Genomic DNA, 23,736 nt, shown 5'->3' with positions numbered 1-23,736 from the left:
CTTTGACTCTACCGAAATGGTCGAAAAACGCAATTGTAAGCTAAAACTCTTATATTCTAGTAATATTCAATCATTTACCTTCATTTTGCAATGACTTGGAAGTCTCTAGCACAATATTTCGATTTATGGTGAATTTATGAAAAAAAAAAAACATTACGTTCGCGCGGTAACTTCCGAAAAAATCAGAATGTGTGCGATTGTCGAAATGTTTGCACCATTTAAAATTAGCTGTTACATAAGTTTTATATATGAAAATTTAAAATGTGCGTAATTTCATGTAGAATACAACTAAAAATGATTGAAGGTTGTAGCTTTTCTCTTTTTTCGAAATATTTGCATATAAATCACGATAAATAGAAAAAAAAAAACCACGTTCGGTCAATTTGACTCTACCGAAATAGTTGAAAACGCAATTGTAAGCTAAAACTCTTACGGCCTAGTAATATTCTGTCATTTTTATTCATTTTGAAACAAATTTGAAGTCTCTAAAAAAACAATATTTTGATTTTATGGTGAATTTTTGAAAAATATATTTACCTTCACTCCGCGCGCCGATTCGCGGCCGCAAAGTCTCCGAAATACGTACATGGCATTATCCTAATATTTGCTCCTTTTCATATTAGCCTTTTTATAGAGTTTCATGTATCAAAATGTGCGCAAATTCATGAAGAATACAATAAAAAATAATTGAATGGTTGTAGCTTTTTCCATCTTCTAAATATGTCCATATAAAAAATATATATTAAAATTTCGACATTCGGTCAAATTTAACTCGTCCGAAATGGTCGAAATCTGCAATTCTAATCTAAAACTCTTACAGTATCGTAATATTCAATCATTTGTCTTAATTTGAAACAAATTGGAAGTCTCTAGAACATTATTTAGAATTACGGTGAATTTTTGAAAATAAAATTTTTTTACGTCCGCTCGTTACGAATTCGTACATCATTTTGTGATAATATTTTTCCGGTGTTGCTTTTATTGTTTTACAATGTATTATATATCAAAATGATCGCAATTTAGTGTACAATACAACGCAAAAAAATTAACTGGTTAGCTTTGACCGTTTTCTGCACAGCGTGATTTGAATACAATTATGTATGAATTTTTTTTTTTTCGCTACAAATATATCGCATTATTTACATATGATAATGATTATTTTTTTCATTTCTAATGGTTGCATTCTAAACTTCAGGCAATGACAAAAAAAGGAGCCAAAAATGAACTCTTAATCTTCAAAAGTACGCGCGCTGTAATTTTTTGAAAAAATTATTTTTTCCACTTCCGCGCTCACTCCAAACCAGGCCCGGCATACGGGAGAGGTTTTGATTTTTAGGGCTCCGGCGTAAGAGGGTTAAGCAAGCCAACCCTGATTCCTTCCCTAAAGTCACATAGTGATGTCAGGGCAGTTGCCACCTCAATTAACTATTTCCAACACATGAATTTCGATGATTTAAAGAAGTATACTGGATGGAAATCGCCGACAGTATTTAAGCGTCATTACTTAAAGTCCTTGGAAGCTCTGAAATTTTCAGCAGTTGCGGCGGGTAACATAGTTTCCCCCGACTCTGCTTAATCTTTAGTATGAAGATCCAGTTCTCCTTTCTACCTATCTCACCCAACAGTTTGTCTATACCTGCCATGTTCATCTACGTTTACCTTGAGTCTTCGCTGCTCTTATTATGGTACAGTGGGTTGCCCCTTATTTTTTTGCTAGGGTCCTCACAATTGATTGTATATAAAATGATCTCTTTGATGTGTCCCCCTTATTTTTATGCTAGGGTGACACATCTTATTTACAATGGTTACGGGTTTTGTATACTAAGTCATATACATTTCTTTATTATATTATTGTCAAAGTTTGTTCTATTCAATTTATTATTATAATTGCTTTAATTACTTTGTACATATTAACTATACACAGATGTTAAGCTCAACATATATTCCATGTAAGCCCTTGTTATAATATATGTTAAATTTAAGTTAATTTTAAGAAATATTATTAACCTTAAGTTAATTTTAAGTAATATTTCTATTATGTATCATTGTTGTATATGTATATTATTTAGCAAATTATATTTCTTCATTTTATTTTATGTTTTATTGAGACCTTTTTTGTCTGTTTTATTTGTTCTTTACAATCTTGTGCTATTTCTCTGGTACGATTTCGCGCAGCGACACGAACTGAGCCCAGAAAAGGGATTTTGACGTAAGGAAAAATCTATTTCTGGGCGATTGGTTCGTGTCGCCAGCTAAAAAAAAAAAAAAAAAAAAAAAAAAAAAACAAAAAAAAAAAAAAAAAAAAAAAAAAAAAAAAAAAAAAAAAAAAAATAAAAAAAAACAAAAAAAAAAAAAAAAAAAAAAAACAAAAAAACAAAAAAAAACAAAAAAAAAAAAAAAAAAAAAAAAAAAAAAAAAAAAAAAAAAACAAACACAAAGAAAAAAAAACTAAAAAAAAAAATAAATCCCACCCTACCCATCCCAGCGCTCAAGATTGTCTGCTAACTTCAGGATGGCCACCAGAGGCGCAGCAGTCGGCAGCATGGGATGGAGTAGTAGTAGTTGCTGCCCACTCTGTGGGTCGGCTCCCCTCTAGTGGGGATTTTGTAGTAGGAGATTTCTATTGGCAAGTGGTTCGTGGTAGTGGTCTCACTCGCCATAGTGTTCATACCGACACCCTCTTGGAGGGTGAGCGAGTCAGTAGTACTGACCTTTTCTTTATTTTATTTATTCTCTGGTATGTGTTAGTACATTTACCTTAGAAATAATGGATTAAAGGATATTTCGCTGGCGACACGAACCAATCGCCCAGAAATAGATTTTTCCTTACGTCAAAATCCCTTATACGTAATGTTTGCAGAGGATATAGCACCCACAAAATTTCCATTCCAATTTTACACTTAAAAGCATGAAAACTTACACCAATTATAGAAATCATACAAAGTTTCTGAAGGGATATCATCTTTGAAAAGTGCAGTAACTTTGTGAATGGGTATCGCATCTTGTAAAAGTGTATTCACTAACTGTAGGTGCTGTAATCATACCTTTGCATCATATTTATTCATGTACAAAAATAACAATAATACATATTTAATAAAGATTTTACAAATAAAAGCTTTAAAACTTAAAAATTTTCCTAATAAAATAAACAAACACATTTGCAGGGTTTTACGGTGTTTTTGGAGGATTAGCAAATGTTCACGCAATTGTGAAGAACTCGTGTATGATAATTAATTAGGTTCCAAAGAAAAATTCGCACTGTTGTGAACTTGCGCAAATCGAATCACATAAGCTTGGGGTATCACTGTACAGCACATATGCTGAAATGCAAACAAAGTACTATTTGCTTGATAAACCGTTTTGATGTGGACAGGATCAAGTTGAAATCTATAATTTTTTTTCAGTAGCACTCACCTATATTTCTGGGCTCAGCCGTGTCGCTCCCGTGAAATGTGTCTGCTTTAGCACTATAAACGGGGGGCGCAAAAGGGGGAATGGATATACGGCGAAACACGTAACAAAGAAACGTGCTCGAATGAAGACCCCCGTGAAAAACATGAAAATAATGAAAATAACAAAAACATAAACGAAAATAGGATCGACTTAAACTGCCACCCAAGAAATAAATAAATACATGTACTGAAATATCACACGTTACAAGCAGAGAGGAAGACCACTTGAAATCGGTACAAATCAATGGTAAGCCGTAAAGGCGACTCGCCGCCCGCCCGCTACTTAAAAGTGACGCCTAACAAAACCCTAAATAAAGGTAAAACGAAAGGCAAATTCACTCCCTAAATATTGAAAAAGGGCAGAACCAGTACTTAACTTGGGTGAAGAGGTAGATTGACGACCCATAACCAAGAATAAAAATAAAAGAACAGATAGCTATATTCGAGTGTGCGAACACGATATGGCTATCGAAAAGTATGACGTCACAGACGCCTTCAACGGGGTAGCTAGGTGTGACCTATGGGTTGGCTCCCCGTATTTAGGGTCTTTTGATGAGGAAAAGGCTAATTGGAGGGGTTGCTGTGGTAGTGTTTAACACTCGCCCCAGTTTTATACCGACACCTTTTATATAGGTGAGCGAGTCAGAGGCTTCTGACATGTCCAATTTAGCAGTTCTCTGGTATTATAGCAATATTTTACTAGAAATAGTGCTAAAGCAGACACATTTCACTCGCCCAGAAATAGATTTTTCCTACGTCAAAATCCCTTATTTAGTTTTCTGTAAAAGAATATTGAGATGGCTTTACCTGTCTATCTGCACTTTTCTGTCCACCCTCAGATCTTAAAACTACAGAGACTAGAAGGCAGCAAATTGGTATGTTAATCATCCCCCCTCCAAACATCAAACATAAATTGCAGCCCTTTTGCCTCAGTAGTTTTTATTTTATTTAAGGTTAAAATTAGCCATAATCTTGTGTCTGACAATGATATAAGACAGGCCACCACTGGGCCATGGTTAAAGTTTCATGGGCCACAGCACATGCGGCATGATACTACCAAGACTACCAAAAGATAGATCGATTTTCAGTGGCCCCGTACTAAAGAAAACTCAATTGTGCTAAAGACTTCGGCACATCTTTTACAGGCAATCCCCAGTTATCGGCAGGGGGTTCCATTCCCATGGGTGTGCTGATAAGTGAAAACCACCATTATGGCTCCCACCGATAACCGGAACATGGCCTGTTATGGTACCATAAATCACTGATTTTATGGCACTAGACAAGCTCCATAAAACTGGATCACTGATAACAGAGTCCACAGATAACCGGGGACTGCCTGTATTAGCTACCAGCTAACAATCCTTTGGATTCCACATAATTATACAGTGTCTTAAATATCAGTTTCTGCACCTTTGGAGAGTACAGGGAGAAAAGAGATTGGCCAGTAGTTACTACAGTTTGCAGATATGCCACACTTTGGAACAGGCATTGTATTTACTAAGCTTACACTCAACCACAAATACACCACAACATAAAAAATCTATAGAATCTACTAATCTTGCGAGACAAAACACTAGAAACTTTTTTTAAAAAACAAAGGGAAGAAGCCGTCAGGATCTTCTTCACCCCAGCTATCAAGATTATCCAGAATATTCTTAACATCCCTGGAACAAAAGGCAAATTTTGTAAGAATAGGTTCAGGATGAAAAGTATAAAGGAGAGTGACATTCTTAGCCAATTGCTCAGCTTCAAAAGTTCACTGAAGCAGTTCAGTCTTTTCCCTAGGGCCAGTAACCAATCTACCTTCATCAGTCAGTAGTGGTGGAATGGAAGACGAGTCTGACCCAAAGATAGATTATGCTAAATAATTTGGTCCACCACATATAAGGCTCAGTAATGTCTTAAAGTTTCCTCTTCAAGGAATTACTGTAATTTATCTTGGCTGTATGGAGCACAGCAAAACTCAAGAAAAATTATGTAATTTTCATTTGAACGATTTCATCTCCAAGCATTAAGCATTGAATTTGTTCTGTTTATCATGGAAGGCCTGTCTACATGTATCATTAAACCATGGCTGGTCATTTACTCAAATTTGATGAGTTTCCTAGTGATATATCTTATTAAAATAGCCATCAGAATTTCATTTAACTTCTTGGGATCAGGATCTAATAAGTACAGCATCAGAAAAATTAAGTGTCTGACAAGAGTCAATAATGCGATCCCAATTGGCTCCTGATTTCAGCCACACTGTTTTTCCAATAGTGGTTTTAGGAATATATGTATTGATTGACAGATATGACCATCTCAATGGTGTAATGATCAAAAGTGCCTATATATTCACAGACCTTGGACTACACAATATTGCTGGACCATCTGTGAATATGAAGTCATATCTGTTAAAAGAAATGTGTTTGGATTCCTAAATTGGCTGGACAAAATCAGAGGATACACAGACCTCAAGAGCAGACCAGCCATGTTGATCTGTGGAATTTGAATTTAGCCACTCACTATGCTTTGCATTACAGTCTTCACAAATAACGAAGGACACTTTTGAATCCTGTGATTGAGCCATACTAATCCTTTCCAAAAGACAGCCATATATAGAATCGACAATATTTGGATAGAGGGAAACTGCAAATACGCAAACATTTTAGGAATTACTGAAAATTTTCAAACAGAACTACATGGCAACTACACTCCAAAGTTTTCTGACAATAAATAGGTCATCAGGACTTGGTGTATACAGCCATACCTTGCAGATGTGGGATGTTATAACAATAAATTAAGTCAGGGCCATCAAACTCCAGAATTCAAAATTCAACATTTGACTTGTCACTACTTACAAGAGTTTCAGATAAAAACATCAAATCATAGTTACGGGCGTAACTTTGGAGATCAAGAAAATTTTACCTTAAGCCCCGAATATTTGAGTAAAGTACTTTGCAATTTTTCTTACTGTAATGAGTAACAATCCCAGGGTTCAGCTCAAAGTCTCCTGAAAGAATTAAAATTAACATCATAAAATCAGTATCAAAACTAATATAAATGGACTCATAGCTACATAAACATTATAAAAAGCAACAGAACGATGAACAACAATACAGCACCATCAATAACAACAGTATTTACATTATTTATAAAAATCTGTTAACAGTATGTATAAATAAACTTGACCTTATGTCATTGAAAAAAAAATTCCAGAAGCACCTTGTTGACAAGGTGGGGCCCGCACACCTTGTAAGGCAAAAGAAATCCGCCAGGTTTGCCACAACATTTGGGGGAGGGCAGTCAGGATGGGATTTGAAAATAAAATGCTCGGAAGAAAAAGATTAGGTAAAGATGAAGGTACTTTCCTCATAATCCACCAAGTAACTTTTGCTTTCTCATCAGCCTGTCCTACACACTACCAAAACAACTGGAAAGTGAACGAAAACGAGGTTAAATACCTGAGTATGCCCTAAGGAAAGGAAACTCAAACCCAAGACCATAGAAGACCATGGTATGATGGCTATGGCACAGTCCAATGTTGGAAACAAGGTTTGTATTCAGAGTAACTTCATAGATAGGTTGCCTACCAAGGACAGAATCCCTTCTACCTGCTGGTTTGATTTTGGAGTGTCCTTCTCTGAAGAGTTCCCTGCCAAGGCTGAAGAGTCTCTTGTACCCAACTCATGTAGGCAGGGACATCATACCCTGAAGTGAATGTTTCTAAGAAAATACATGTTAACCCACTAACTGGAGATGTCACAGTTTTCTGAAATATTGTTCCTTACTATAGTTCCCTCTTTTTCTTCTCAGGGATCTCAGACTTAGGGTTCCACTGCTTTAGTTAACTTTCACCAGATCAGTAGGAGGTTACAGGAGTCATTACATCTTTTACTTTTTTAGGTAACCAGGAGCATGGGATTTTCAGGTGGAATCCAACTTTTTTTTTTTTGCAGGGACTACCCTCCTCATAAGGGATAAGCTTTCATATATGAAAGGTTATGGTTGTATCCATGTCAAAAAGAATCCGTAGTGTTGAAAGTGAGAGTGAGGGGTGGCCCCCTTCTATAGTTAATACTATCTTGTTGCCAATATTTAATAGCCATTCCAGCTTGTGGCAAGGAATTTCCATATATGAAAAGCTCAGGTTTGTAGTACACTACGCCAAATACAGTGCTTTAAAAAATTTTGTTTTGGCCAGCAGGTCACGCAGCGAGGTTTGTACTATACTGTTTGATACATACCAATTCATGCGTTTTTAATGACTAAGGATTTTATAAAAGTAGTGGTAATAATGTTTTTGGGATTTACAAAGAGTTAGAATTTATTTTCTTAAAATCATTAGAGGTGGGTGTTAGCTTATGGTAAATACGTACTTGTTTTATTACATACCTCAGTGTCCTTGCCAATTTGTTGATGGAGGGCACCAAGCACACCCAACCAAAGTAGATGTAATAGTCGATCAAGATTATTTTTGAGCAATGCTGCTGAATACATTGATAAAGAAGCATAAAGGCGCTCTAAAAGGGGACGTACAGCCTCTTCTGCTGGCAAAGAATCTGGTGACCATGCCAGATGAAAAACATCCTTCTGAAGTTCTTGACGAAGCTGTTTAGATAAAGGGACTCATAACATGATCATAATTAGGTTGCTTATAATATTCTAACTACCTTATTTGTTTCAGGACCATATAAAGTTGGCTTAGAATTTTACTGTTATTAAATAATTTAAATTTTCTGCAAGGATATATATAACCATTACACAAGACAATCCCTATGAATAGTACTGAAAGTAATCTAAATGTTATTATACTTCACACTGAATGTACAAATTGTTGCAATGCATAATTAATTTAAATGCTTTACTGTAAATACATGTACCAAATATAAAGGATAAAAAATCTCTTTTAAATCTACAAATTTGGGCCAGTGGTCTCCTCAGACTACTATATTTACAATAAATAAAAACAATAATGACTGTCCAACTTTTTAAGCTTTGTATTATTCCTTTTACAGGCTGTCCTAGAGCCAGAGCCCTTGCCAGTATAAAGCTTGCTAAATCCTAAGAAAAATGTATTATGTACTTCAATTTTTACTCACTCTACAACAAACCCTTTAGCTTTGACACATCAGATTAAAAATATGAGATTTAGTGTTCTGATGAAACTAATAATATAATGATAATGGTTAAACTAATAATATAATGATAACGACCAAACAGTATATGCATATTCAAAAGAAAGTGATGTCTTGCTTTCCAGGCACCTCATAAAACAAAATGATCCTAATAAGGGATTTTGACGAAGGAAAAATCTATTTCTGGGCAACGACCTGTGTCGCCCTGTGAAATGGTTCCTTGGATACTATTTCTTAGGAATAAATATTGCTATTCATCCTAGAGAAAAAAGAAACAATATAATGCCAAGATAAATGGCTCGCTCACCTCTAATAGAAGTGTCGGTATAGTAAGGAGCAAGTGGAATCACTACCAGAGGTCCCTTGCCATTTAGCTTCTTCCTTCGACAAAACCCTGAACTATGGAGGAGCCGTGCTATAGCTCCCGGTCTACAACTACCGTGAGCGCCTCCGACGCCTGAGACGTCATTCCTGAAGATAGCCTCCAAGCTTGGGGTAAGCTGGGTGAGGACAATCTAACTACAGGGTGGGGTTTCACAGGGCGACACAGGTCATTGCCCAGAAATAGATTTTTCCTTCGTCAAAATCCCTTTTCTGGGCTTAACCTGTGTCGCCCTGTGAAATAGTACCAGAGAATGCTAAAACACCAAGCTTGAGGGACAGTACAGATAAAATAAGAAGGTAAAGTTAAAAACCTGTAAGGTTAATAGTATAATAATCAACTAAAATTACAGTCTTACAATATGGGAAAGTATAAGCCCTAAAACATGGGTTATAACTTAAAATTAGTTAGCCTAACAACAAGCAATAAATATACAGGTTAGGCAAAGAGAGGATTATAAGTTGATATATACAAAAGAATGGAACTGAATCCAACTTGAATGATGAACAATAGCAAAACTCAAGGTAACCTAATACATGGAGGCGACTAAACTAAGTAAGGGTGCAATGGGGCAGGTAGAAGGGAAGGCTACAAGAAGTTATAGGAAATTAAGAATCAGGAGAAACTGTGTTTCCAGCTGCCACTGCTGGAAATTTGAGGGCTTCTAAGGGTTTTAGGTAGTGCCGTTTGAAAACTGTCGGAGATTTCCAGCCTGTATATTTCTTAAGATCGTCAAAATTCATGTGTTGGAAATAATTAATAGATGTGGCCACCGCCCTAACATCGTGGGCCCGAGGAAAGGACTCTGGATTGGCCTGTTTAATGAAGTATAAAATTTGTTGCCTGATCCCTTTTGGGGATAATGTACCACCTTCCTTCCTAATGAACAACGGGCCTGAAGATTTCAGAGTTGTTCTGCTTAGGTAGGCTCTTAATGAGTTGACAGGACAAAGGGAAATGTCTTGAGGTAGTGGTAGGATTTTCCACGAGGACCATCTGTCCTGTGGATCTTCATTTTTGGCTAGAAAATGGCGATCTGGGGATAAGAGGACTTCCCCTGAGGGGAGGAACTCAATGTGGCCTGGTTCCCTTGATAAGGCCGACAGTTCTGATATTCTAGCTCCGGAGGCTAAACTTAATAAAAATAGGGTTTTCCTCAGGAGGGTTATATAATTGCAAGAGACATTGTTAATGTCCGAGGCTAGTTTGAGGACATCATTTAGGAACCAAGAGACTGATTTAGGTCTCGTTGATGGTCTTAATCTAGCACAAGCTTTTGGTATGGACGTAAAGTACGAATCCGTAAGGTCTATGCTAAAACCAAATTGGAAGATCTTTTAAGAGCTGATTTGGTCGTAGTGATAGTGCTTGCTGCTAAACCTTTCTCAAACAATGATCTGAAGAAAGTTATGGCTAGGTTCGTTGTCATGACTTGGGAATTTGACATCTTAAGGAACTCTGCTAGTTTCTTGACAGATGAATCATATTGCCGGAGAGTAGATTCTCTTTTATCTGATTCCAAGAATGAGATATTCTGGGGATCAATTTCTGCATTCCCTCATAGCTGCGAATTTCAGGAAATCCATAAAGTTAGGGTTTTCTGAATTTTCTTGAAGGAAGTTGAGGCGGACACAGTCTGAGTTTGCACTAACTGGGTATGTTTGGGGTTGGGAATCCGTAGTGGTCGGAGTCTCAACTCTAGGAGTAGAGGGAACCAATTGCTCTTGGGCCAGTTGGGAGCTACTAGAGCTACTTGGCCTTTGAATGTCCTGAGTTTGTCTAAAACTTTCATGAGAAAGTTCACCGGAGGGAAGAGGTAAATGTTCTTCCATTTGTTCCAATCGAGGATCATTGCATCCGTAGCGTATGCTAGAGGATCGAGGTTGGGTGCCACGTAACAAGGGAGTTTGTGGTTTGACTCCGTGGCGAAGAGGTCTACTTGGAGTCCGGGGACTTGTAGACTGATCCAATTGAATGAACTCCTGTCCAGTGTCCACTCCGATTCCAACGGAGCGGAGCGAGATAGAGCGTCTGCTACTACGTTCTTGACTCCTGCCAGGTGAGTGGCTGACAGGTGCCATTTGTTTTTGTTTGCCAAAGAGAAGATGGCTATCATGACATGGTTCAAGTGGCTTGACTTGGATCCGCCCCTGTTGATGCAGTGTACTACTACTGCACTGTCCAGAACTAGTTTGAAATGTGAGTTCTTGGGCGGACGGAGTCGTTTCAGTGTGAGGAATACTGCCATGGCCTCCAGTACATTGATATGTAGCTGGCGGAATGTTAACGACCAAGTTCCTTGAGCTTTTTCGTACTGGGAGTATCCTCGCCACCCTATTAGTGAGGCGTCTGTGTGGATCACTAATGATGGAGGGGGGAACTGTAGAGGAATTGCTTTTGAAAGATTCTTTGTCTCCGTCCATGGGCGGAGACGTTTCCGTAAGATCGCTGGGATAGAGGCTAGTTTGTCCCGTGATCTGCAATTCGCTCTTGAGCGCCATACTCTGTTTATATCTTTGAGTTTGGCTCTGAGCAGAACGTCTGTGACTGATGCAAACTGGAGTGAGCCTAGGATCCTCTCCTGGCACCTCCGGGATGTTTGTTGTTGTTTGAGAAATTGTTTTGTAGCTCTTGCAATTTCTTTCCTTTTCAACGACGGAATTGATAGAGTGTGCAATTGCAAGTCCCACTGAAGGCCTAACCACTGGAATCGAGATTCCGGTGTTAGTCTGGACTTGGTTTTGTTTATTTGGAAACCTAAATGTTCCAGGAATTTGATCACTTTGACCGTTGCTTCCTTGCATTCTTTGGGGTTCTTTGCCCAAATAAGTCAATCGTCCAGATAAGCCACTAACATTATTCTGAGCCCGAATGGCATTACTTTGAAGGAGTAGGATCTGTTGCCTAGTCTGAAGCCTAGGAACGGACAGAAGTGTCTGGCTATGGGAACATGATAGTAGGCATCTGTAAGATCTATAGAGGTTGTGACGGCCCCACGGGGAAGTAAGGTCCGTACCTGTGAAACGGTCAGCATCCTGAACTTGTCGCAATGAATGTATAAGTTCAGATGGGACAAGTCTAAGATGATTCTTCGGTTTTCCGAGTCTTTCTTTGGCACACTGAATAAGCGTCCTTGAAATTTTAAATTGTTGACTCTTGAGACTACTCCTTTGAGAAGGAGGTCTTTGGTATACTCTACCAATTCCATTGTTGGTGCTTGATATAACGCTGTTTGTTTGGAGGAGGGCCCTCTAGCCAACTCCAAACCTAGGCCTTTTTTTTGTCAACTATACTTTGAGCCCAAGGGCTGAACCCCCACCGCTGGCAGAAGAGGTACAGCCTCCCTCCTACCTTGGGACTCTCACTGCTGGTTTGCCGAGGGGCGGCCACCTCTTGCTCCTCGGAAACCTCTTCCTCTGTTTGCAGCCCTGTTGGACCCTCTGAATCGAGAGGCACCTCTTGCTCTGCTACCTCTCGCAAACCTATTGAAAGCCTGAAAGTTCTGGCTTTCATAGTTGGAGTTGTAGGCTGGCGAGACAGCAAAGGAAGTAGAGGGTTGAGGTTGCTGGGACTGAGGGGTCAGGACAAGGTATTGTTGCTGACCCTTCGACGATGGTTGCCCTTGTGATGTTGGTACTGCCTGAACCAACGTCTGCTGAGAAGGCTGGAAGGGAGAGAACTTCCTTGGTTTCTTCTTGATCCTTTGGTTAGGACCAGAAGATTCCTGCCTCCGCTTTGCTACCAGTCCCCACCTGACTTTGAGGCACTGGTTAACCTTTGAGGCTTCATGAAGGACTTCTGCTACCACTGGTGCTGGGAAGAGGTCCGTTCCCCAAATTGAGGAAGCAATCAGTTTGTTCGGTTCATGGCGGATAGTAGCTTCCGCCAGAACGTGCTTCCTACAATTCCTCCTGGCTATGAGGAAGTCGTAAAGGTCACACTGCATGGTGTGCAGCAGACCTTTAGCCAAAACTTTAAACAACGGCTCTTGTTGGTATACAAGAGCCGTCATCTCCGCCATAGTCATGGAGGAAAGGGATCTCGCGAGCCTGGTCTGGGCGTCGTACTCCGTCTGGATGAGGGAGTCCGACAACCTAGGAACTCTCAATAAAGAGAGAGGTGGCACAGTCCGCCTTTAGTTTTCCTACTGAAAAAGTAGGAACTGCCCCCTCGAAGTACGTCTCGGAGCCTGGGACTAAGAGAGAGGTGGGTTCCGTCTCTCGTAGTTGAGGCAGGGGCTCGTCTTTCAGGGCGGCCTGAAAGGTTGCTTCCACTACCTTATGGGTCAGTGGTAGCGGAGTCCCTTCCACCGGAGAAGTAAAAAGGGTGAAAGGGACTTCTAAAGGCTGTGATGCGGGTATTTTCACACCCCCATTCCTCCAGACTTCTCATTAGAGTCTGCTGTGCCTGTTCCCTCGGAAGGATCACTGTTTCCTTGGGAACTTTGTCTTCCCTCATCATTGCTGTTTCCGTTAGCCGGACGTAGCCAATGAATGGTGGTTGAAGGTCCCTGGGGTGGAACTCGAAGTCCTCACGCCTTCGAGTTCCTATGCCTTCGATGGTCAACATTCGGTGACAAACGGGGCATATGAAGCAATCCTCCAAGGGTTGGCCGCCTTGAATTCCGGCAGTTGGCTGGAATCTGGCATTGGAAGAGGAGAAGGTGGCACAGTTAGGGGGGAACCTGCCGTGATCGAGGTTTGAATCCCGGCGATGGCATTCTCCTGAGCGGCCAGCCGTTCCGTCAGCGATTGGATCGACTGGCCGGAAGACGTAACAGAACTGGAGAGCTGGGAGAGCACCGAGCCAACCTTGTTGTCAAACAAGGCCCCTACGATCACTCCCACCTGCTCCAGAATGTTTGCCGAAATGGATTCGGGATCAAAAGGCGGGACTTGAGCCCGATCCTTACGTGATTTATTTTGGGGGTTTCGGGGACCTCGACGTAGACGAAGAGGCCACCCTTGACCTAACTGTTCCGGGGTGGTGAGCCGGAGTTACAGTGTCCTGCCAAGATGACCGATTTCTTGGGGAGAGACTTTTAAGTTTCTCCTCGGTCGACTTAGCCTTGGGGATCACTGAAGCAACCTTAGGTCGGACAGACCGCTGGTCTTCAGTGAAGCCCCGGAAAGAAGTGGAAGTAGAAGGATCAGTGGAAGGTGATGGAGAAAGGGAACTCAGGAAAGGGCCCTGAGAACCCACAGAAGCTGCCCCTACTACACCCTTACCTGTACCCATGGAGTCAATAGCCATGGGTTCGACGTCGAGGTTCATTGCCGCAACGTCTTCTGCTACGTCCTCTGGGAAATCCCCATCCTGAAGGGAGATCATGACCTGGAGGTCGGCCAGCAAAGGGGCGGCCGCTATCGGGTCCACCACTGATCCTTTCTTGGCTCCTGGAATACTAGATCCGCCATGTCCTGGGTAAGAATGTAGGGGCGGCCCTTCGAATTCCGGCCAAAACCCCCTACCCATGCTTTTGAAAGTAGACAAAGCCTCTTCTTCTCCTCATCAGAACCCTGTAAGAAAGGTCTAGAGTTAGGGAGAGGATAGGGGAGGAATGTCTGTTGTGTTGAGACTATGTGAATATGTGTCTCATATGTGGAAGGTATATAATAATAACAAGTATTCCAGGTGATGAATGAATGAAGGAAGTGCTAAGAAAACTTACTACTAGTGAGGCATCGCCTACTTGCAAGTAGCAGGTTTGGCAGGCTTCGTGGTGCCAAACTATAAAATCCTCCACTTTGACTGCACATCCTGCATGAGAGCGGCATACTATATGGCCGCACGGGTCTTGGAGGACGGCACTGCACCCAATCTCCTGGCAGCACAACATCTGTAAGTCAAAGGATACATGAGTACCAATGACAACCTCCGGTGGTATAAAATGAAAAATATCCGTGGGTGCCAGAGTAGGACCGATGGATAGAGTTCTACGTATAAGTGGCATGCAAGGAATGCCAGAGTAAGCTCTAATGCTCGTTCCGTATGAATATACGTAGAAAAGTTACGAGGGGGGAAGAAAGTCTCTGCCTCCGCCTAAGCTCACTTGTTGTATGGTTAAAAATAGACTCCGTAGGGTCCGGAGTTCTCCGTATGGCCCGGAGTTAATTAATATTGAGTGAGCAATGTCAAACTTCTAACGAAGCAAGGGATAGTGCAAGAGGCGGAAATAAAAAACCCCCCGGAGTAACGCAAAAGGTTTTAAACAATAAATTAGAATAAAAATAAAAATAAAAACCCCTCATATCAGTAAGTGCTCGTGTAAACTATCCTAAATGGATAGGCACCCAGTGGTTCCCTCCCCCCTCTCTATGTTCGGTAGCGGCGGATAGACACCTGCCGGACTGAACTGGGGGGAAAAGGGTAGGGAAGTATGTGGGATAGGGGAGCCCTCCCCCTGAGCGGCCAGTTAAGGACGGAGAAGTAGGGGGAGGAGGTCCCGAGCCCCCGAGACACATGACGAGTGAGAACACCAGTAGGGGGGAGCTCCCCACCAGCCCCGTGAGTCACCCCCTCTCATGCAGACTCGGACGCTAGCTGTGAGAAACGAGTCATCACCCATCGACGTGGATGGCAATGTATGGAGGGGGAATGGGGGGACGGGTGGGGGATCCCGTAACCGGGTGGCTCACCGCGATCGACCAGTGGTCTTCCCAGCCAGGTGATAAACACGAGGTGGGGAAGAGCCGTCGGAACAACATCAATATCACTGATATATATAGGATTACTTATAATAAATCATCAAATAATAAAATAAAGCGATATCTTAAAGCTAGACTAACACGGGAAACATGAAGCTAATCAATCAGAAGAATAGGCTAATCGCCGATCCGAAGAAAGAGGTATGTTAGCCTAATCTAACCTCTAGTTCAAGAAAACGAGGGGTAGGCTAATCACCAATCGACAATTGGGGTATGAAAGTCTAACCTAACGGTAAAAATATTGATAACAGGGTAAGCTAATCGCCATACCGAAGTACCTACAATATTATTAATTGGTAATCAGGAACTAGAGAAGGTAAGAGGGAACATCAGAGTAATAAGATGATATAACTCTCAAAACCATGACTGATAAAAAAGTCCTAACAACGTAAGGCGTAGCTAGACTAAGGTCCGAAACGTGCGGTGGAGCGTGCCCCGTGGAGGCCTAACTAATAAGCTAACTGCATAAAAGATATAGAGACTATGTGTAAGTAACCATATCTAAAGTACTGTGAGAAGGGAAATCCCTCACGGTATGGAAGACCGAAAGAGAGAACCCGTACCGCCATGCGGTCGATGGGCATACCGGCCGAAGAGGCTTCGAATATATATAAAAAACACGAAGATCATCATAAAATGAGATCAGTAACCCCAAACAGTACTTAACTTAGAAGCAGTGGCTGAAGACATCTTGAAGTAAAGATAAATCCAGAAAGAGCGAATACACAGCACAGAAAAATTTTTAACGTGTGATGGTAACGCGTGCTATCGAAGGAATGACGTCTCAGGCGTCGGAGGCGCTCACGGTAGTAGTAGACCGGGAGCTATAGCACGGCTCCTCCGTAGTTCGGGGTTTTGTCGAAGGAAGAAGCTAAATGGCAAGGGACCTCTGGTAGTGATTCCACTCGCTCCTTACTATACCGACACTGCTATTAGAGGTGAGCGAGCCATTTATCTTGGCATTATATTGTTTCTTTTTTCTCTAGGATGAATAGCAATATTTATTCCTAAGAAATAGTATCCAAGGAACCATTTCACAGGGCGACACAGGTTAAGCCCAGAAATTAGGTTGTGATGTACTGATACATAATATGTACATATATAGTATGGTTTCTGGTCTCAGCCTGTGTTGCTCCGTGAAATGCTTCCTTTAGTGTTCATTTCTAAGGTAAAGTATTGCTACAAATCCCAGAGAAAAATTAACATGGTAATGCCAGAGTATACTGGCTCGCTCACCTTTAATAAAGGTGTCGGTATGGTATCTGGGGCGAGTGGAAACCACTACCAGAGGTCCCTTGCCATTTAGTCTCTCCCTTCCTCAATATCCCTCGTCTATAGAGGAGCCGATCTAAGGCCCCGCTACCCGCTACTAGTACAACTAGCGCCTTTGTTTACATTCCTTTCGATAGCACCGTTCACGCTGCACACGTTCTTTCCTTGTGCTGTGTTTTTCGTTTGGATTTATCCCACTTTTTCATCATCATGGATCGTCAAGCTTCTGCATCCAAGTTAAGTACTGCGTTTAATGTTTGAAATAATTTTGAGACGGTTTTTGGCATGTTAAGCCAAGTTATCTTAGGTTATATGTGAGAGCAGTAGCACGTGCGTTGCCGTTCCCACGCCGCCTTCTCTTGGCTCGCCAGCCGCGTGATGATTCCCTGCTTTCTTGCACCAATTGGTCTCCCATACTAATTGGTCTCGATTGCATTTGAGCAGTACCCTAATTAATTTTATCTTAAGATGCATTTGCCATTGACGTGTTTATTTTATTAGTCCGTTCACGGGGGTTAGCCTACTTCCGAACTGCATGCTTTCGGTCGTGGCGTTCGCATTCCTTTCTTGCATGGAGGTTGTCATATCAACCCTTGTTTATCAGTAAGATAGGATCTTTTACACTCGACTGCCTTATATACGGAAGGACCCTGCTCCCTACGTAGCCCTTTCCGTCCTTGAGCCACCCTGGCCGTTTGCCCCTCGAACATTCGTTACGGCATCTAGGCTATGCCGCTCTGAGTTTCTAGGCTAACATTTCCAATCGTTGGATTTCGTTTAACCTAGTTTCTCAAGGACCATTCCTTTCTCTCTCGCTTCATATTTATTTCGCTCTTTCCCCCCGTGTTAGGACAGGATATTTATGTTATGTGTTACTTTCTTGTAGCTGGCACCTAGTTGGCCTATAGGCCTTCTTGGATCGACTGGCCTCTCACACCGCGTGACTGTTCATCCGGCTGAGAGTGTCTCCAGTCGATCGCGTACGAGCCACCCTGCTACCGACCCCTCTCAGTCCCCCCCACCCCACCCCCCTCACTCACCCACTTCGGTGGAGTGACGACTCGCTCACGCTACCTCAGATAGCCATCCGAGTCACCCATGGGGAGAAGGGGGTTCACTGGGGGGTACACTCGGTGAGCAGACCTGCCGTACTCTGCCGCGCTGCTAGTGGTGTATGGGGGGGGGGAAGGGGGGGGGGAACCCTGCTCGACTGAGCCATGGTTGGCCACCAGGCGCGGGGGAGTGGAACACACCCCGACCCACTAGGTAGTGTATCCCTCTCACTATCTATGAAGCCCACCTCTTCCCACCCCACTCCGGCGGCCTCAGGGCTCCGGCGTAAGCTGGACCCGACCTCGGGATAGTTATGCTTCTTTGGATATGTGAAAGGCTCCGGCCTGTCTATGGGATTACATTTTTGCATGCATGGTTTATTACGCATAATATAGCATCCACATTCTGTTGTAAGTTATTATCTTACTATACCCAGTTATTTACACCGGCAGAGTCTTCAACTCCGCCAGGTATTTAACTATCCCACCCTGTTACGTCTCGCTCTTCACCCTGTATCTGATTTTGGGTTATATCCCTCACTCCGGCACGTGGAGGACAGCTTGAATCCACTTTATCGGTCAGATTTTGTAGCTCCGGCGTCGCTGGAGCTGCAGTGGAGTCATTCCTAGTTCCCATTATCTGCCTAGGATGTTCTTATAAGTATACATGGGGCGCCGGAGCTAGTAGTAACAGGGTGACATGTAATCGTGCATTATATATGCTGATGCCGGAGTTACTCCGGCAGCAATAGTATACCGCACACAACCACGGACCTGCTACGGAAGGTTGTTGATGATACTCATGTATCATTTGACTTACAGGTTACCTGTTGTCTGGAGGAGGGGTGTAACGCCGTTCTCCAGGAACCCTGTGGGCACGTGGTCTGCCGGGCACATGCCGGCTGCGCAGTTCGCCTTGAGGATTACGTGGTCTGGCACCACGAGAACTGCATTATTTGTTATGCTTTGGTGAACGAAGCCACCTCCGAGCTATGTAACACTTTGGTCTCTACATAATGAAACAATGAGAATCAATAAACTGTAATATAAACTATGATACTAAGTTAAGTCTATCTCTAGTGTTAAGTATTAATAATAACCCCTCTTACAGGGAGCACAGGCGGTCCGAGAAGCTGCTTTATCCACCCTGAAGGCATGGGCTGGCGGATTTGGATGTAACTCCGCCAAGGGACAACCCTACATCCTGTCCCAGGACATGGCCACCGTTATCTTCCCAGGGGTGAAGAAAGGATCCGTGGTGGACCCTGAAGTGGCCGCTCCTCTGATTGCCAAGATCCAAGAAGCAGTCGCACTCCCAACGGAGGAAGGCATCGCAGAGGAAGTCGTGGGGAACGTGGCAGCCCTCGACTTTGACAGCGAGCCCATGGCTATCGACGAGATGGGCAATGGTAAGAGTGGTAGCGAGGAAGGTTTTTTAGGGGCTCAAGGGTTGTCCTCGAGTCCGTCTTTGGCTTTTTCCCCTTCCACTTCTACTTCCTTCCAGGGGTTCACCGATAGACTTCAGTCGGTCAGACCGAAGTCTTCATCGGCGGTCCCTAAAGTTAAAAGCAAGACGGACTTCAAGTCTAAACAAAAGTCCCTGCTCATAACCCTAGGGCAGACAAGCCGCCAAAGGTCACTCCCCCACCAAAGGGGTCGAGGACCAAGGTTCCTAAGGAGAAGGCTCAGCCTCCCTCCTTTGACCCTGATGCATTCTCGGATAGCATCATGCAGTGGATGGGCAACATGGTTGGGGACTTGGTCCAGTCCAAGTTCCAAGAAATGTTTGCCCAGCAGTCCAACACACTGGAAGCATCGGGCCAAACCATCCAATCCTTGTCGGAGAGGATAGTAGCCCAGGAAAACATGATGTCTGGTCTCCGAGACAGTATGGCAGCAGGACAGGCACAGTCCAGCCAAGCAACTCATGCATTGCTGATGCCGGACTCGTCCAATCTTCCTCCATTTAAACCAAACAACCCATGGAGGGTAGCAGCACACGCTCCGTTCGCAGAAGGTATGCTGACTATTGAAGGTTGTGGAACTCGAAGGCTAGAGGACTTCGAGTTCTATCCTGAGAGACTCCAGCCCCCTTTCATAGGCTATGTCCGTCTAACAGATGCTGCCATGAGCAGGGAGGATAAAGTCCCTAAGGAAACAGTAAACCTCCCCCGGGACCAAGCCCAACAAGCTTGGCGCCGAAATCTGGATGAATGGGAATGTACAAACACTAAACTCACTGCATTCAAGAGCCCGTTTACAATCTTCACTGTAAACGAGGACACCCCGTTGCCATTCATCTCCAAAATGACAGAGGCAACATTCCAGGCAGTCCTGAAAGACGAGCCTATGCCTCAGCTCCGGGAGACGGATCCGACTTCCCTTCTGCTCCCCGGACCAGCTGAGTACTACTTTGACGCTCCTGCCAACTTCTCAGTGGGCAAGCTCAAGCCGGACTGCGGTAACACGCTGTTCAGCGAGAGGTTACCTAGACTATCAGAAGCCCTGATTCAAGCTGAATATGACGCTAGGATGAGGCTCAGCAGGTCCCTCAGTTCGCTGACTATGACTGAGATGGCGTCTCTTATCTACGGACAAGAGACGCTATTTAAAATCATGGCCAAGTCACTACTGCATACAATGCAATGTGACTTGTATGACTTCATGGTAGCTCGGCGTAACTGTAGGAAGTATGTTCTGGCGGAAGCCACTATCCACCATGAACCCAACAAGCTGATCGCCTCATCCATATGGGGCACGGACCTCTTCCCCGCCTCCACTGTGAACGAAGTTCTGTTTGAAGCGTCTAGGGTTAATCAGAGCCTGAAAATTCGGTGGGGACTCATGTCATTTCAAGCATTCAATAGGTTCCCTAGAGGCAGCCGAGATAGGGGTCCCTCCCGTCACCGGGGCACCGGAAGAGCCACCAACTGGGGCAAAGGCTTCCGGGGAGCACGGGGTGGCCGTCCATCAGGAAATCAGTGAGAATCCCCAGGTAGGAGGGAGACTGTACCTCTACCGACATCGGTGGGGGTTCAGCAACTGGGCACAGAGCATTGTGACCAAAGGTCTGGGGTGGAGTTGGCTTCAAGGTCCTCCTCCATCCAACACCTTTTACCAAAAACCAACAACGGAATTGGTAGAGTATACCCAGGAAATTCTTCAAAAGAGGGTAGTATCAAGAGTCAGAAACTTAAAGTTTCAAGGGCTCTTGTTCAGTGTGCCAAAGAAAGACTCAAACAAATTAAGAATAATTCTAGACTTGTCCCATCTGAACTCATTCATTCATTGCGACAAGTTTCAAATGCTGACTGTTTCACAGTGCGGACCTTACTTCCCCGTGGGGCAGTCACCACCTCTATAGATCTTACAGATGCCTACTATCATGTCCCAATAGCAAGACACTTCTGCCCATTCCTAGGCTTCAAACTAAGAAGGAAGGCACCCAGAATATTTACCAAGTTGGTGGAAACAGTAGTCCAGGAGTTGAGAACTCAGGGAATAATGTTAGTAGCCTATCTGGACGATTGGCTCGTATGGGCCACAAGTATCGAAGAATGTCACAAGGCGACGGTTAAGGTAATTCAGTTTCTGGAACATTTAGGGTTCCAGATAAACAGAACCAAATCCCGGCTAACGCCGGAGTCACATGTCCAGTGGCTAGGAATCCAATGGGACTTAAACTCTCATACTCTATCAATTCCGCTGTTATAGAGAAGAGAAATAGCCAAGGCCACAAGGCCATTTCTCAAAAACAAACAGACGTCCCGGAGGAACCAGGAAAGAATCCTAGGTTCACTCCAATTTGCATTAGTGACGGACGTTCTACTGAAAGCCAAACCAAAGGATATAAACTGGGTTTGGCGCTCGAAAGCAAACCGAAGATCCCGGGACAAGATGACTCCCATTCCGGCGGTCTTATGCAAGAGGCTCCGCCCTTGGACGGAAATCAAGAATCTGTCAAAGACAATACCCTTACAATTCCCTCCGCCGGCCCTAGTGGTCCACACAGACGCCTCACTAAGCGGCTGGGGCGGTTACTCACAGTACAAAAAGGTGCAGGGAACCTGGTCTCTAACATTCTGCCAGCTACATATCAATGTACTGGAAGCTATGAGAGTGTTTCTTACCCTGAAAAGGCTACGACCAGCCAAGAAGTCTCATATCAAGTTGGTATTGGACAGTGCAGTAGTAGTCCACTGCATAAACAGGGGTGGTTCCAAATCGAGCCACGTGAACCATGTCATGATAGCCATATTTGCCTTAGCAGACAGGAACAAATGGCACCAGTCAGCCACTCACCTAGCGGGAGTGAGGAACGTGGTGGCAGATGCCCTATCACGATCTGTCCTGCTAGAGTCGGGGTGAACGTTGGACAAGGAGTCATTCAGATGGATCTGTCAACAGGTACCAGGGCTTCAGGTGGATCTCTTTGCCACAGAGTCGAACCACAGACTTCCTTGTTATGTGGCTCCCAACCTGGACCCTCTGGCTTACGCCACGGACGTTATGGCTATAGATTGGAATGCATGGAAAAGAATTTACCTCTTTCCTCCAGTGAATCTACTCCTGAAAGTCCTGAACAAGCTCAGGATGTTCATGGGTCACATTGCACTATAGCCCCCAATTGGCCCAAGAGCAATTGGTTCCCTCTACTATTGGAATTTGGATTCCGGCCTCAACGGGTTCCCAATCCCAAACTGATGCAGTCCGCTTCCTCAGGAATTCAGAAAGCCCTAACTTTATGGACTTCATGAAGTTCGCAGCTCAGAAAGATGCCAACATCGATCCTCAGAACATCCGGTTCTTAGAATCTGACAAACGGGAATCGACCTTGCGTCAATATGACTCAGCAGTTAAGAAACTAGCTATATTTTTAAAGGACTCAAATGCACAAACCATGACCACGAATCTGGCCATAACCTTTTTCAGAACCTTGTTCGAAAAAGGTTAAGCAGCTAGTACAATTACTACTACCAAATTGGCACTTAAGAAGATCTTCCAATTTGGATTCAATATAGATCTAACAGATTCATACTTTTCATCCATTCCAAGGGCTTGTGCAAGACTTAGACCAACTGAGAGACCCAGGACGGTCTCATGGTTTTTAAACGATGTCCTTAAATTGGCTTCTGACACTAATAATGACTCATGTGATTATGTAACCCTCTTAAGGAAAACTTTATTCCTAATAAGTTTAGCCTCAGGAGCCAGAATTTCTGAACTGTCGGCCCTATCTAGGGAATCAGATCATATCGAATTTCTCTCTACAGGAGAATTAATACTCTCACCAGATCGTCAATTTCTAGCTAAAAATGAGGATCCACAAGATAGACGGGCCCCATGGAAGATTGTCCCACTTCCCCAGGACCCATCCTTATGTCCAGTTAATTCTCTAAGAGCATATTTAAGCAGAACTGCCCTGATATCTTCAGGCCCCTTGTTCATTAGGGAAAAAGGTGGCACTATTTCCCTAAAAGGAGGCAACAAATTTTGTACTTTATAAAACAAGCTAACCTGGAATTTTTTCCAAGGGCACATGATGTTAGAGCAGTAGCCACCTCAATTAATTATTTTCAACATATGAATTTTGACGATCTCAAGTAGTACACAGGCTGGAAATCTCCGACAGTATTTAAACGCCACTACTTAAAGTCTTTAGAGGCCCTTAAATTTCTAGCAGTGGTAGCCGGAAACACAGTTTCTCCTGACACTGCATAAACAGTAATAAGTAGTTATGTAGCCTATGTC

General features: G+C 43.1%; 2 protein-coding genes across 5 annotated transcripts in view; one reads left to right on the top strand and one right to left on the bottom strand.

The window, feature by feature from the left end:
* The window catches only part of LOC135221282 (BAI1-associated protein 3-like), a 464,894-nt gene that overhangs the window by 30,807 nt on the left and 410,351 nt on the right, over window positions 1–23,736 (bottom strand). The window contains exon 24 of the mRNA XM_064259094.1: window positions 7,830–8,045. Coding sequence (XP_064115164.1) covers window positions 7,830–8,045 — 216 coding nt within the window. The remainder of the gene's footprint in view (window positions 1–7,829; window positions 8,046–23,736) is intronic.
* LOC135220927 (uncharacterized) overlaps window positions 1–23,736 on the top strand; it is a 241,443-nt gene that overhangs the window by 206,627 nt on the left and 11,080 nt on the right. The gene's annotated exons all lie outside the window — the stretch shown is intronic.

Source organism: Macrobrachium nipponense, chromosome 2 (assembly GCF_015104395.2).
Source record: "Macrobrachium nipponense isolate FS-2020 chromosome 2, ASM1510439v2, whole genome shotgun sequence".
In the NCBI taxonomy this organism is placed as follows: domain Eukaryota; kingdom Metazoa; phylum Arthropoda; class Malacostraca; order Decapoda; family Palaemonidae; genus Macrobrachium; species Macrobrachium nipponense.
Note: the sequence above shows the minus strand (reverse complement) of the source record. Positions and strands in the feature narration are given on the sequence as shown.